At 38.4% G+C, this 15,355-nt stretch overlaps 1 protein-coding gene across 2 annotated transcripts in view; it reads right to left on the bottom strand.

Annotated features, from left to right (window-relative positions):
- Nucleotides 1–15,355, bottom strand: part of RASGEF1B (RasGEF domain family member 1B) — a 562,649-nt gene that overhangs the window by 354,605 nt on the left and 192,689 nt on the right. For both annotated transcript variants that reach the window (XM_043572372.1, XM_043572373.1), the window contains one exon: nucleotides 6,943–6,996. In XM_043572372.1, the coding sequence (XP_043428307.1) occupies nucleotides 6,943–6,996 (54 nt within the window). The remainder of the gene's footprint in view (nucleotides 1–6,942; nucleotides 6,997–15,355) is intronic.

The raw sequence follows: 15,355 nt of genomic DNA, 5'->3' as shown, positions 1-15,355 counted from the left end.
AAAAAAAAATTTTTTTTAAGTAAACAGCATTTAAATTTATTTGAAATGATGCCCTTCATTGTGACTGCTCCAGAACATGGGATTCTATCTTTCAGGGGTGGAGAGGGGAGGACAGAGGAATTTCCTTTATGCTGACAGGGTTGATTTGCTCTTATGCCCTTTCTCAGGGGCATGGGGAAAAGCCACCATGACCTACCAACCCAGAAATTCTGCCAAAAAGCTGAGACTTTGGCAGCCAGCTTTGTAGAAGTCAATGAACACTGTCTAGATATTAAGTCTTAGTCTTTGAAAGAGGAAGCCAGATACAGTATAGTTTCACAAGGCTGAGGAACCAACTGTGAGTAAATATCTTAACTACTGATATTACTATCTTGGGCAGTGTTTACCCAGAGACCAATTCATCAACACTGATGAAAAACTCGAATTTTCCAACATACATTCTATATTCTTAATTATCTCTTCCTGAAGTAAAATTACCTTGCCTATGTGAGAGAAGCATCACTTATGTCTATTAAAAATAAAAATATCACACAGTGGGCTAAGAGACAATATGGGTACATGCTCTGCACATTCACATATCATTAGTAATAGTGGATGGGCCCAAGTCAAAGCCAAGGGCGCATAGTTAGCACAGTCAACACAACCACATATAATCCCACAAATTGCTGCCACCAACAGATAGGTTTCCTTCAGGTTCCCACATATTCTAAAAACAATATTTTCTATACGATAAGGATACATTTCCTAAACATACTATTTTTTAAAAGTTGTCATTGATATGGGTTAAGATATCAGAAGTCCAGGGAGAGAGAACAGAGGGACATACAGAGAGAGAAATGGAGCTTTACCCCACCCATGGTACAACAAAGTATCAAAATGGTAGCTGAATTTTTATTTTTTTATTATTTTTTTTTTAATTTTTTTTCCAACATTTATTTATTTTTGGGGGGACAGAGAGAGACAGAGCATGAACGGGGAAGGGGCAGAGAGAGAGGGAGACACAGAATCGGAAACAGGCTCCAGGCTCTGAGCCATCAGCCCAGAGCCTGATGCGGGGCTCAAACTCACGGACCGCGAGATCGTGACCTGGCTGAAGTCGGACGCTTAACTGACTGCGCCACCCAGGCGCCCCGGTAGCTGAATTTTTAAAATAAACTCTCTAACCAGAGGAACCTATTGTACGAATACAGACAAGGATTGTGGCTGGGATTCTAGGTTACCATATATAGATAAACATTACAACAGGATAAAGCAGGTCATTGTGACACCAAACCGGAAAACCCCTATTTTTCATTTCCAAGTAATCCGTGAATGGAAATCTCTAATATTTTAACTCATCCCTGGGATTCATTTTATCCCTTCCTCGCCCCATCCATCACCCTCACCCGTCCATCACCCCTAACCTATCTCTGACCTATACACCAGGGGTGGGAGTCAGGGTCAGAGCAAAAAGCCTCCGAGAAGGGGTGAAGATAATATGTTTTTTCCATTATTTCAAATTGAAGTATTGGAAGTTCAATAGTCCAGTGACAGAATGTCCCTATACAAAAATAGCTGAGTTGATATATCTGGGTCCAAATATCTTGCACTGAGAGATTTAAAAGTATCAAGACACAAAGATGTAAATATCAATGAACATAAAACAGGTAGCAGGAGACATGGAACATGCTTGAGGATCATTCTCTGCTGCTTGTTCCACAGTACACATCCCCCCATGTGTCTACTTTAGTTAAATAGTTTGGGGTAGAGAGGTTATAGAAGAAAGAAATCAGAAGATATAAATTATACCTATCTTATAAGAGTCTACTTTGATTTAATACATGTCCTAGAGTTATGTCTCTTCATATCTTGGCATATTCATTTTTCCTCTATAACATGTTTAACAATAACAACAGCCTTGCAACAGGAGGAACTCAATAAATAATCATGAATGAATGAATGGATTCATATATATTCCCTAAATGTTTTTAGGTTTTCCAAATTAAAGAGTGGTAGTGGTTAGGAAGTAGGGTATTTGCTATCTTTCACGAAACACTTCAATCACATCCTGCTGCCCAGCTATCCATTAATACCTTATTTTAGTACAGAAATTGCCTTCAAAAATAAACTCTGAGTGTAAATATTCTTTTCTCAACTCCTAGGAAAAGGGGGAAAAAATTTTTGTGTTTTTTTTAACAAAATAGTCCCAGAAGATTACACTAATGGATAATCATGTATCCAGCAAATCCATTCACTCAATAAAACTTTATTAGCTCTTACTACCAGCGGGGTATTATTCATCCTAACAGAATCAGTCATTGTTCCTCCCCTCTAAGAGAAGATAGTTCAGAGGAAAGCTGAACCCATAGATAAGTATTTAGAATCCAATGGCAGAAGGAAGTAGCAAAACACTAAAGCAATGGTCCTGGCATCAAACTGCCTGGATTCACATCCTGGCTCCAACACCCACTACTGGAATATTCTCACACAAGGTCTTTAATGTCATTAGTCTTCAATTTCTTTATCTGTAAACGGTAGTAATAATTTTACCTACCTCAGAGGACTGTTATAAAAATCAAATGATAGAATCCACGTAAAGCACTTCTCACAGGGCCGAGGATATGGTAAACATTTGACAAGATTTGTGGTTGTTGTTAGGTGTTACACTTTGGTGTAAGTACAAAATGTTATGAACTCAGGAGGTAAAACCACTCATCTTTCCTGGAGAAACCAAGAAAGTCTTTGAAAAGGAAATGATACTGTGAGGGGTCTCTCCATAGAAGACTAAGTTTTTAAGCAAACAAGAAAGGGAAGACAGCATTCAAGAAGAGGAAACAATTTGTACATAGACACAAGGTTATCAAAAAGTTTTGTATTCAGAAGCAGTCTGCTCAAGGCCTCTAGATCCCAGCACCTAGTAGAATACCAGGAGATGGGGCTGAAGATAATGGGAATGACTCGTCAAGTTATACAGAGGAGTATGGGGTCTATTTTGAATAAAATTTGAAGCCCTTAGATGTTTTTAAATAAGGTTTGACATGAATAATTGTGTTTGTTGTTTGTTTTCTAGAAAGTAACTCTGGCAGTGTTTTGGAAAATGGAATGAAGAAGAGAAGACTTGGTGTAAGAAAAGAGCAAAGAAGGAGTTATTACAACCTTCCAAAGGAGGAATAAGAAGGAAAGGAAAGAGATGATAGATTCTAGGGGCATCTAAAAATGGAATTTACAGAATTTGATAACTAGTTGGATGTGGAAAACAAAGGAACAGGAGAAATCAAGGATGACACTGAGGTTTCTAGCTTGGAATGGTAAAGCCATTAACTGGAGTGGTGACTAGAAGAGAGAAAAGTTCAGCATGAGAGAGAATATGTGTAAAAAATTTGTTTACATTAAAACATGGTCTAGGGGACACCATGGTGAAAAAGACCTCTAGTTAATCAACAACACAGATCTAGGGTTCAGAAGAGATTTCATTACTTGAGACACAGATTTGAGAGTAATTTTATTAAAACAGACCCCAACTGAACAGGCAAGACAGCCAGAGATTGCTGATCATGTGCATGGTACTATGTAAAATATTGTAGAGGAATATCTGTAGGTTAAATAAATACTGTTGAAGCAGTATAGTTGTGTAGACTCAAAGTTGGTTGATAATAATACCACCTTCTCACCAAAAAATTCAAGAAAAAAGTAGATGAATTGACCAGAGTTGTCTAATGACATGGCGCCATTCTGTCTCCCTGCTTTCATAACTCCTATCCATATGAGTTCTATCCTTTCTTCCTTCCCTGCTACTTTACAGCAAGAGGCATCCATTCATGTATAAAAGGTTAATGCTGTGCTTTAACATCTCTTTGCCTTTCTATTGTCTTCTTCCTAGCACTTAACCATGCTTGCTCAAATCTACCCCATCTGAAGAGACGCTTCCTCAACCCAGTAACTCCCCACTAACTACTCACCTCTTTCCTTCCTTTTCCAACACTTTCCTTTAAAGAAGACAATTCTACCATTTCTATCTCCTTCCTAAACTCACTGTAACCTGGCTTATACACCCATCACTTGGATCTCACTAAAACCAACAATGACCTAGGATATCGATAAACCTAGGGGATGTTTTTCAGTCCTTATTTTACTTAACCTCCCAGCAACAGTTTTTACACTAGTGATTACCTCATTTTTAACGACTTTCTATTTTTATTGATTTGATTTCTGCGACATCACATTCTTCTGATTTCTTCCAGCTTCTCTGGCCCTATCTTCTATCTTCTCACTTTACTTCACAGGAAATAGTCCTCTCCCAGCCCTTATATACCAATGCTCCTGGATTCTTATAAACATTCTTCAATTCTTCTTCACACATTCCCTAGGCAATCTTGTCCTTTCCTCCTCTCTCAATCGTTCTATATATGGATATTCCTCCCATATTCACATCTCTATCTTAGAATGTTTTCCTGAATTATAAACCAACATACCCAAATGCCTGCTGGTCATCTTTGCTTGGAGATCTTACAAACGCTACAAACCTGACATATACCAATCTGAACTCATCAACTTCCTCCCGGGCTCTGTTACCTGAATCAGTATATCAATAAATCAATAAATCCAAGATTTAATAAATCAATAAATCCAAACTCTGGGTTTACAAGGCCCTCCATTATCAGGCTTTTATTTATTTATTTATTTATTTTTTTTTTTTTTTTTTTTTTTTTTTTTTTTTTTTTTTTTTTTTTTTGGTCTTATACTTTGGGTATCTGCAAGAAGTCCACTTCTTCAGGAAAGTTTTCCCTGACTCCTAGATTAGGTTAGGTTCTCTTGGTATAAGATCTTGTAACCTCCCAACTGAAAAAGAGAATCATATCATCCATCACAATTTTACTTGTCCAACAACTATGTATATATTCTATGAGGGAAAAGATCATACGTAACTTGTTCACCATGATATTCCAGTTGAAAACATATAGCAGGTTCTCAGTGAACACTTGGTAACTGACTGGCTGGATGAATGAAAGCACAGTCACAGAGACTATGCCACTTTGTGCATGACACAGAACTGAGAGAGGTAGTAAATAAGTTGGATAACACAACTGGGTTTTAAAATTATCTGGATATGATATGACTGATAAATAGAAACTGATGCCATCTTACGCCGTGTTACTAGACCATTAGTGCTACATGAAAGAAAGCCTGTAGATTGTCCTTGCATCATAGCCCATGTCTGATGATGTACCTGGTATACACCAAGTATGTAAACAAAGCTGCTGAATGAAGAGTGAAAAGTCTCAAAGTGCTTTTGCCAAACTGACCACAACTGAAGAACAATACATAATTTTTGACATTGGTAACAAAGAGTATGCAAAACAAAAAAGGATTACCCGGTCTAGAAATAATAATAATAATAATAATAATAATAATAATAATACCTAATAGAGCATTGGTTATGTATTGAACACTGTTCTAAACACTTTATGTATGTTACTCATCTATCATGTGAAGTAGATATAATTATTATCCCTCTTCTATAGATGATAAAAGTGAGGCACAGATAGCTTGTGTAACTAACCCATGGTCACATAAGTGGTAAGTAGCAGAGCCAAGTTTTGAAACCAGATAGACAGATCCCAGCAGTCTATGATTTTGGAAATCAATTATAACAATATTCTACTAGAAATAAAGAAGGAAAATCATTAACCCATAGGTGAGCTGAAGAGAAGATTCAGAAGAAAGCATATTAACTGCTTTCATACTTTAAAACTTAGAAATCAAAAGGAGACAGATAATGGTTCAATAAATGAAGAACCCTCTAATAGTTTGATTTGTCTCACAAGTGAACAGTCAGAGTCATTGGGTTCCCTGTCAATAGAGTATCAAGGTAGAGGCTAAGTCCATCTTTATATGATATCAATGGCAGTCCCGCTCTGGGAGAAAGGGGAGACTAGAGAAGCCCTGAAGTCCCTTCATCTTCTAGGATCCAAAATGTTAAGAATATGACACGGACCTTACTCTCAGACAGCCAGACCAAGACGAACACAGCAGAACTCAATCAAGATGGAGATTTAATAGGCAATAAATAACTATCAAGATAATGAAATGGATGGCATTCAGAATAGTGGATTCTCACATCAGCTTTAAAGATGAACATCCCAGCTACCTATTTCCATATCAAGTAAATTCATAAGCAAAACCAGCACAGGAAAACAACATCATGATATAAAACCCTAAGAAATGCCAAGTTACTAATATATGAGGCACAGGTCAACTCTTTATGCACCTGGTTTTCCATATCAATAGATAATGTCAAAGAATTTATTTGAGTTGTTCAGACTGTGAAATTGCTTCTTTCCCCTCAAGAAGGAGAAGATCTAGTTAAACCTGAGATTAAAGAGGCAGATAAAAGTGCCCCCTGGACTGCGAAGGCCAGGAATTAGACACGCTGCTACTGCTATAGCAGGCAGTCTCCAGACATGATCCATTACAGGAACGTCTTCCATCAGATGCTAGCGAGGCTAATCCTTTTGCAAAGCATGACAGCTTCTCAAACTTGACTGTGGTGAATCCAAACCAGATTTTTATGCTATATGATCAGCTTTCAAAATGCAAAATCATTTTTATACTGTGCTGAGTTTATGTTTATTACATTTAAATTTGGAAACAAAGATATAGATGCCTGCAATGCAGCTTGTCCTGGACTCCCTTGATGCTCATCTTGCAGAATGAAATGTCAGATAATAGCAAGATAGAAATATATGCAACCAGAGCTGCTTTATAACAAAATGCTGTCAAATGATAACAGAGTTTTCCACATCCTTAAAGAGAACCATTCAAATTGCCATCTCTGAAGAAAGGGAGTTACAACATATCACCAGGACATTCTCATTGATCCCATAGCTTTTCCATTGAATGTCATCAACTCTGGAGCCTTTTAGTACTCTGACAGCAGGTTAGAAATCTTGGAGGCCAACTTACCTTTTTGCAGTCAGATAAGGACTTTTCGCTGGCCAATGTGCTGAAAATGGAGGTCTACAAAACAGGAAAGCGGGTGACACATTAGAACCATCAAAGTGTAATGATATTGACCCTGCCCTGTTCATTTGCAATCCATAGTGGGCACCACTTCTTATGACCCCATTTACTTCTCTGGATTTTAAAAGCTGCCTGCCCTTCACTGTTCCCACTGCCACCTTACCCAACTTGGAACATTGATTATGGGCCAACAACGATAGGGTGAGATAAGACTCTTATATACCTTTATTTCACAAACAAGGTAGCTGCAGCACAATTTGGTTAATTGTCAAAAATCACATACTTTGGAAAAAGGTGAGGAATCAAAGCCAAGAAGTCTGACTCTAGAACCCACCTTGGTACTCTATCTTAAAGATGTGCAAAATGTCAAATGCCCAATCTTTCAGATGAAACCTATTATGAGCCTGAGTGATGAAGTGGAGCTTCTCCCCATTGAAGAGATTTGTGAATCTGAACAGCAGTACCAGGTCTTGCCATCTCATCTCTACTTTCTTTAGCACATTTGTTCTCCCCGTGATTTACTTTCTAGCTATATGTTTTTATTTTCCTGGCCTCATGAGCCACTAAAAAAGCACTTTAGCATGCAAGGCCAATTGGGATTTATATGCAAGCTTGCTCCTTTTGGACTGTTTTGTGAAGAGTTAAAAGATTTTGTGGTCAACCACATAAATGGTACAGAAATATTTTTCAGTAAACCTTTCTACTTTTTCTTTAATTACAAAATATATATTCATAATGAGTCCATCTCCTTTCAAACCTATTCTCTTGAGGTACTCAATAATAAAAATTGTGAACACAAAATCCTTACACACTTTCCCCATTTATCCAAATACATATTACATTATATGTAATTACACGAATTACATATTAATTATCTGTATTATGTTACATACACACGTACAGAAATTTCTTTCTTTCTAGAGATATCATCCTACTTAAGAACACAGTATCAGTGGGGCACCTGGGTGGCTCAGTCAGTGGAATGGCTGACTCTTGATTTCAGCTCAGGTCATGATCCCAGGGTCATGGGATTGAGCCCCATTTGGGCTCCACGCTGAGTATGAAGCCTGCTTAAGATTCTCTCTCTCCCTCTGCCCCTCTCCCACTCACACTCTCTCCCCCTCTATAAATAAATGAATGAATGAATGGATATAGTATCAGCACCTTTCCAGGTCAGTTCATATAGATTGGCTCATTCTTCTCAATAGCCTCATCATATTCCATAATAGAGATATGCCATATTTATGTACGCTTTCCTTTATGTATGGATATTTGGTAATTTCCAGGTTTTGGACCTTTTGTTGTTGCTTTTTGCTTATTTTTGTTTGCTGTTACAAACTATGTTACAGTAAACATTCATATAGATATAAATATGAATGTATATACATATGTATACACACATATACATATTTATGCCAATAATTTTATCTTGGTTGGAGAGTCAAAGAAAAAAGAAATGTAAAACAAATAAAGACTTTGGTATGGCTTACAGATCTAATATACATAAACTTTCTCACATTCTTTCCTTGCATAACATAAAAATATCTCCCACCTCACCTATGATTTTGCTTTGTTTTGGGACAAGCCCTAAAGATAATTAAGATCTGAGCCAGCATATATTCTAGCCCAAAATAATATGCAGCATTAAAAGATCAAAAACACAGATGTGGATACATATACAAAAAAAGCATCTTTAATGAAAAAAATAAGTTCAAGGTTTAGATTGGTATGATCTTGATACATGGTTTGCTGGCAGTTTTTGTGTTTTTGCTTTGTTTGGGAGGGAAGGTATAAAAGTTATCTAGAAAGTTTGAGTTAAAAGTGGAAAAAGAGAAGAAGGGAAGAATTTTAGTGGTAGAAGAAAAGAAGAACAGCAAATTTCAAAAAAGAAGGGCAAGATGAAAAGTTCATAAAAACAGACACAACAGAATTATCAAGAAAATGAAAAAAATAATGGCTCCCCTAAAAGAAACAGCCATCTTTGCTCAAAGAGAATAAGATCATGTGACTCATTCTTCTTACCATAATTAAACCCACTGACCTAATTACAACCCTGACAAATAGCAGCCCATGTTGACAGGACTGGATATACTATGGAAGTTCCATGCCATTGCTGCTGACAGGTGTATTTTAGTTTCTTTTGTTTCAGTATTCTTTTTTGGATGGAAAGATTCTTGCTTGTCATTCAAAGATTGAGTCAGTAAAGAGACAGAGAGAAAAGCCAAAGAAACAGCTCTCAACATGCTACACTGAACCACTCCACCTGTAATCTTCCCATCAAATGTTTTCCTAATGATCCTTCTTCATCTTTATGTATTTGTATACATGAGCACCACGTTATGAAAGAGGGCCCAATATTTACTCTCAAATGCTTGATCCAGGAAGGTAAAGACCCAACAAGACTTGGTCATTGCTATAGCCCAATCACTAGCCCAGTGCCTGCCACAAAAAAAAGGCATCCAATAATATGCACTGAATGGATGCAAAAAAAAAAAAAAAAAATTGCAGTCCCTATCCCAAAACACTATTTTGGAAGCACAGTGCTGGAAAAGCAGCCTCACATATAAAAACATTACAAAGTGAAACCGAGGGAGAAAGGAGAAAAAGAGATAAAAGACTCCCAAATAGTAGTAAAATACATTTTCTATTTTGTATATTTCTATCGTCTATTATCCACTTGGCTTGGCTATTGATTTTTCTAGAACATTTTGGGCTGGATAATTCTTTGTTGTGAAGGTGGGGGCATGCTGTGCTATGCAGCATCCCTGGCCTCTACCCACCAGATTTCAGCAGCACATCCCCTCAACCTCAGTCGTGACAACCAAAACATGTATCCAGACATTTCCAGGTGTCCCCTGGGGGAGGGGGGTAGGAAATTCACCCCCAGTTGAGAAGCAGTGGTCTAAACTCAAAGGGAGCTAGTCATTGAAATGACCCTGATTCCCTGGCTGGGGTAACTTATTTTTTTCCAGGAAACAGTCTAATGGTCAAAATCTGGAGAACCCAAATTCTAGCTTCCATGTGGAGGCAACTTGAGACACTCTAATTGCATTTTTAAGTAAGTTTAAGATATACCAGTGGGGAAAATAAATTAAGGAACATGTCTAAGAACTCAGACATTAGTACGCTAGCCCCAGGGGAAATGATCTTTGAAATTAAACAATGCCATTCAACCTTCGAGAATAGTCTCAGGTGACCTGGGAAACATGTTTGGAGGAGAAATGAGAGTCAGAGATGGGTGAAATTGGCTTCACTAAAAAAAATAAATAAAAAAAAATACAAATAGCTCTACATTTATAGAAATGCTACATTTATAGAAAGGAACCACTTGAACTAAAGGACAAATGTACAGTGAAATCTCAGTACCTGGAATGAGTGTGGAAGAGGAAGGGCATGGGTCAATGAGAGTCTGTATCCTTAATTTGGCCATTTTCTAAGGGGATTTTACTTACACGCTCGGCTGGTCTCATTTTGTTCCCCTCGAAAGACTTGAACTGGCATTCCAGTTTCCTAATTACAGCTATTGTAAATGACTTTGGGTGGGCTTTCTAAACCTTCCAATAACATGTTCACTTTAATTACTGGAAATGAAAGGCTCAAAACATGGTGACTTACCCACACTGTGACCTTCTTGACTATTGCATCAATATTTTTGTACTAAAGAGGAAACCCCTAATGAGTCTCCTCCACCAACGTGTGCATGATGCTGCGTTTGTCCCAGGAGCACAAGCACAATGGTACACAATGACTTTTTAGAGCATTGGCTTCTAACCCTGTTGGCAAGGTGACCAGCATGAGGTGAACAGTATTATACATAGAAGTTGTAGCAATTCGCCAAATGAATCTAGAAAGATGAGGCCCTACTTGTTATCCATTTATATACTGATACCTGAAATCTCACTTATTAGAGCTCTGTTTTTCCAATCAGGCTTTGAATCATCATAGACAAACTCTCAAGGGATGCTAGGGTATAAGTGTCAATGCAAAGGGGCAAATTGAAAATTTCATGTATTATAATTGTTGGTCTGTTATGCCTTAGAGGGAATGAGTTCACCAGATTCTTTCCTATGAGCAGATTTTTGATGATGGTTTTTTTTAATTTTCCTATAAATTTCAAAAGCAGATTTTGATAGGAGAGAAATGAAGACTTACATAATGAGGGCACTGGACACTCACGGCGTTGGGAAAAGATCTAAAAAACATAGGTCACATCAGGCTCTCTAAAAAGCAGGCTGTGAGATGGAGATTAGCACACAGGAGGTTTACTTAAGAGGATGCTCTTGGGAACTCCACTTGTGGAAGGAAAGGGAAGGGTGCGGGGCCAAGCAGAGGAGGGAGTCAGGCCCTGGTACAAACTCAACAAAGGTCTCAGCCCACCAAACGGGGAGCTCTGAACTGGGGTAGACTGGTCCCCATCTTGGGAGGAGCTAAGAGCTGCCCTGGAAAGGAGGCATGACCCTGGACAAGATGACTATTTTTAGCCAAGGGCAATTTCCTGAGAGGGCCGACAGCTGACAGTAGTCAGCCAGCTGCTCCCCTAGCAACCGGGACATCTGTGCAGAGCCCTGTGGTGTCCACTATAATATACTTTACTTTGATACACTTTGCCAAGGGCAGATACTGGTTGTGACTGACTTACTCTAGTTGAACATGATCCCTTATTAGAACTTAGAAGTTTGCTGGCCTTTTATGATAGAATCGCTAGACAGATAAGCCAATGGGCCATTGCTCAGGAATCTAGGCATTTATTCTAGTGTCCCTCCTTAAATGACCTCCTTGTGAGCTTAAGATGGATGGCTGACCATAAGGTCTTGAATTCTTCATTTTGAAATGAGGAAACCCATATTCATGTCCTTTTAGGTCATGGGAACCCTGGCTAATTTAAAGAAAATGGGCCTGATTTTATTAGGCACATCATTTAGAAATCAATGAATATACTGCCTACTTCTTCCCTCCATCCTCTGAGGAAAGAACATTTGACTGAATAACATGGTCAGTTCTTGATTACCTAACAGAGGTAGAGAGAGTTTTACAGGTGATCCACAAAAGCATAACACAACATTTTATAAAATGGTCAATTTAGAAGACTGAGGTGGCTAAACACATCTTCCTTAAATTAACATTAACAGCCATTTATAGAAATATTCCAAATGGGCAGAAAGGCAAAAGCAACGCAGAAGGAAGAGTGACTTGTGATGAAAAACTGGCCCTCGTAAGGCCTTGGTCCAAGAACCCAAATGGAGAATCAGCGATTGATGGCTCATCCAGTCCAGCCTACAAAAACACGCGGGAAGGGCAGCTGTTCACCCCATTCTCACCGATGGGAGTCTCCAGTTTGCAAAATGAGCACTGAAAAGAGACTCCATATGTTCTACACTCTTTTTTAAGAGAGAGTTTACCTCTGAGAGTTATTACAACGTTGTCTCAGTCCCACTAAAGTAGGTTTAGAAAAAACAAACAGATACACTGTAACTCTACCGAGCTGATTTCTGCCATGTAATGTCTGTAACTAAGATTTATATTTTGAAAACAGCAAACATATGATGCTTACTTGATTAAACTGGCACAAAGCCAGGTGCAAGAGAATGGCTTAAGCATTGGATTATAAAAGTTAAGGAATTCAGAAACCGAATCTCTGAGATAGATGGTAATGTTACAAAATTTTATTCCAAGCGCCAGTTGTTCCTGTATGTGTGTGTATGTGTGTTTCCCACTCAGCCAGGCACTACAAAACAGGCCAGCTAGTTTTGATAAATGGTCAAAAACAGTTGAAAGCTAAGCACCATTTAAAGGAATGACGCCTGCGTAAAGCATCTCCATTTGAAACCTGCCATTTGTACCACACAGGCACACTGGATGACTTCTTACTCGGTGATAGATGTCAGAACTAGACCTACTCATATTGCTAACAATTTGGAAGTCATTTACACGTGAATTGATGGGTCCCCAAAGTACACACTACTTGGATGCTTTCTTAGACATTATAGTCAGCCAATTTTAGGATTTCTAGACAAAGCATAAATTTCCATTTGGCCTTCATGCTTTAGTAAACTAGTATTGATACATGTACACTGAAAATAGTGGCATGCCCCCAGGCAAAGTGTGGCATTCATATTTTTAAGTGCATAATTATAAAACACGACCAGCTAAAGGAAAAAAAATTATACCCCTGAATAAATGATAAAATTACAGTGTTTTCTTGTAGTCCATGAATACTGAAAATTTCAATTAACCAAGTGAAAAGCCATTGAATGTGCCAGCAGGATTTATATCCCAGACTAATGACCATCATCTGCATCCTATTTAGCTAATGAAGGTTTGGAACACTTGTGGATAATTAAGGGAAAGCTGATGGGAGGAAATTCGAACCATGGAAAGATCAAATCTATTTATGTCTGCATTTAAAACTAAACATATCTAATAGTTCACTCAATCAAGGCATAATGTCTGTTCATTTGGGATAAGATAGATGCTCTTAAGTTAAATAGGCAGGTTAGCTCCCAAAACACGAAATTCATTCCTCATTCATTCATTCAATACTTATTAAACACCTTCCATGTGCCTCTGCCCTTGTGGATCAACACAATAGCACCATGATTTCCCTAATGTTTTCCCCACCACCTTCCCCTCCTCCACCTTAATTAAGTTTATAGCTCTGTTTTTCACTTCACCCAAGTAACTACCGACCACCTGTCATGACCGCCACGATATAGCTGCAATCCAGGGACATGATGGGAAAATACAGGGTGTACAATAGGGCACTTGGCTTTTTCTGAGACCTGGCAGAGCATCTCAGGGGTAGGGCCCAGACTCATTAATAGGTGAGTGTTCATGTGAGGAAGACTAAAGACTGTTTGAGGGACGACAACACTTGATATTCAGAGGTAGCCAAAACAGGAATCAAGCTCAGTGCAGCTTTATTGAATCTCACTGAATAGTTTACAGCCCTCTCATTCAACTGTTACTATGCCACCTTAAATCCCTCACTGGGTCCCCGTCATAATCTGACAAGTTTGTGTTTAACAAAGGTAATGCTTCCAGAACCTCCAATCCTAGGATCTATGTCAATGCTGAAAATGGGACACCCAGTAGGCATGTTGCAGGAAGTCAACTAATGGTGGTAACTCAATCTTAGGTGCACACATTTGTATTTTTCAGATCCCTTCCATGTCTGAGAGGAAAGCCATATTAAGAAAAAAATCAGCAAATTCAGAATCTACACATACCCAATTGGGCATAACTTATCTAAGTCCATGGGTCTCAAGTGTTAGTGGCATGAGAATCACCCAGAGGTCTTGTTAAACAGGTTGCACCTCCCAGAGGTTCTGATGTAGAGGGTATGGGAAAGGGCCCAAGAATTTGATTTCTAACACATTCTCAGGTTAGATTGATGCTCCTGGTCTGGGAACCATTCCTTGAGAATCAGTGGTCTCAGCTATACCCACAGCAAGTTAGCAACAATGATAACTTTTTTGTGAAGTCCTTTTTTGACTTCACAAAAAGGAAAAAGTGTCTATGAATTTCCCTAAGTATAATTTTAATTAGTGGCAATACCAATGCCTTCTGACATTTACATAAAAATTCCAATCTCTAAAGCACCTTGACACACATCTTTCACTTCAACTTCCAAACAACACTATAAAGTAGTGTTATTAATCTCATTGTAAGACACCAAGAAACAGAAAGGTTAAGTGACTTGCCCGGGTTTTCTTAACTAGTAAGTAGTCAAATCGAGATTCAGGTCACTGACCTTCAGAAGTATTTCTAGGGTAGAACTGTGCTATGAGAATCGTACTCTGTAACCATCAGAGCACAATAAGAAATTCATTTAAAAACTAACAAAGTGAGGTTGCTCCAGTCTGACAATACCAATGTCAAAGGTTCTTTACTGATAAACACTAATTTCTTCTTACTCAGCATCATTTATAAAATCTAATGAGCCTTTGCATTCATAGTGAATTATATACGAGATTTTTTTAAGCTCCCTTAAAAGGGCTAGGTCGAACATAAACTGAGAAATGTATATATAAAGTCCAAAAATAAAGTTAAGGTTGACAGCAACTGTGAACTCTAGGAACTCTAGGAACTCTAGGAAGAGAATACCGTTGGGAGAAGAGGTATTACATTTTTAGTACCAGCTCCCCCCCTTCCTGCAGGGAGCGGACCTTCGATATTTCCACCAGGTTAGTATCTTTGAGGTAGATAACCAGTAGGAAGCTCTGAATATACAGCAAGCAGAAGGAATTCCATGGCTTACAAATAACATAGAGGTAAAATGATGGCACCTGAGGCTGTTGTCCACAAATAGCCCCCACTATAATCACCATGAAGAGGCCAGACTCCCTTGGCTGCACCC

This window comes from Prionailurus bengalensis, chromosome B1 (assembly GCF_016509475.1).
Source record: "Prionailurus bengalensis isolate Pbe53 chromosome B1, Fcat_Pben_1.1_paternal_pri, whole genome shotgun sequence".
Lineage (NCBI taxonomy): Eukaryota > Metazoa > Chordata > Mammalia > Carnivora > Felidae > Prionailurus > Prionailurus bengalensis.
Note: the sequence above shows the minus strand (reverse complement) of the source record. Positions and strands in the feature narration are given on the sequence as shown.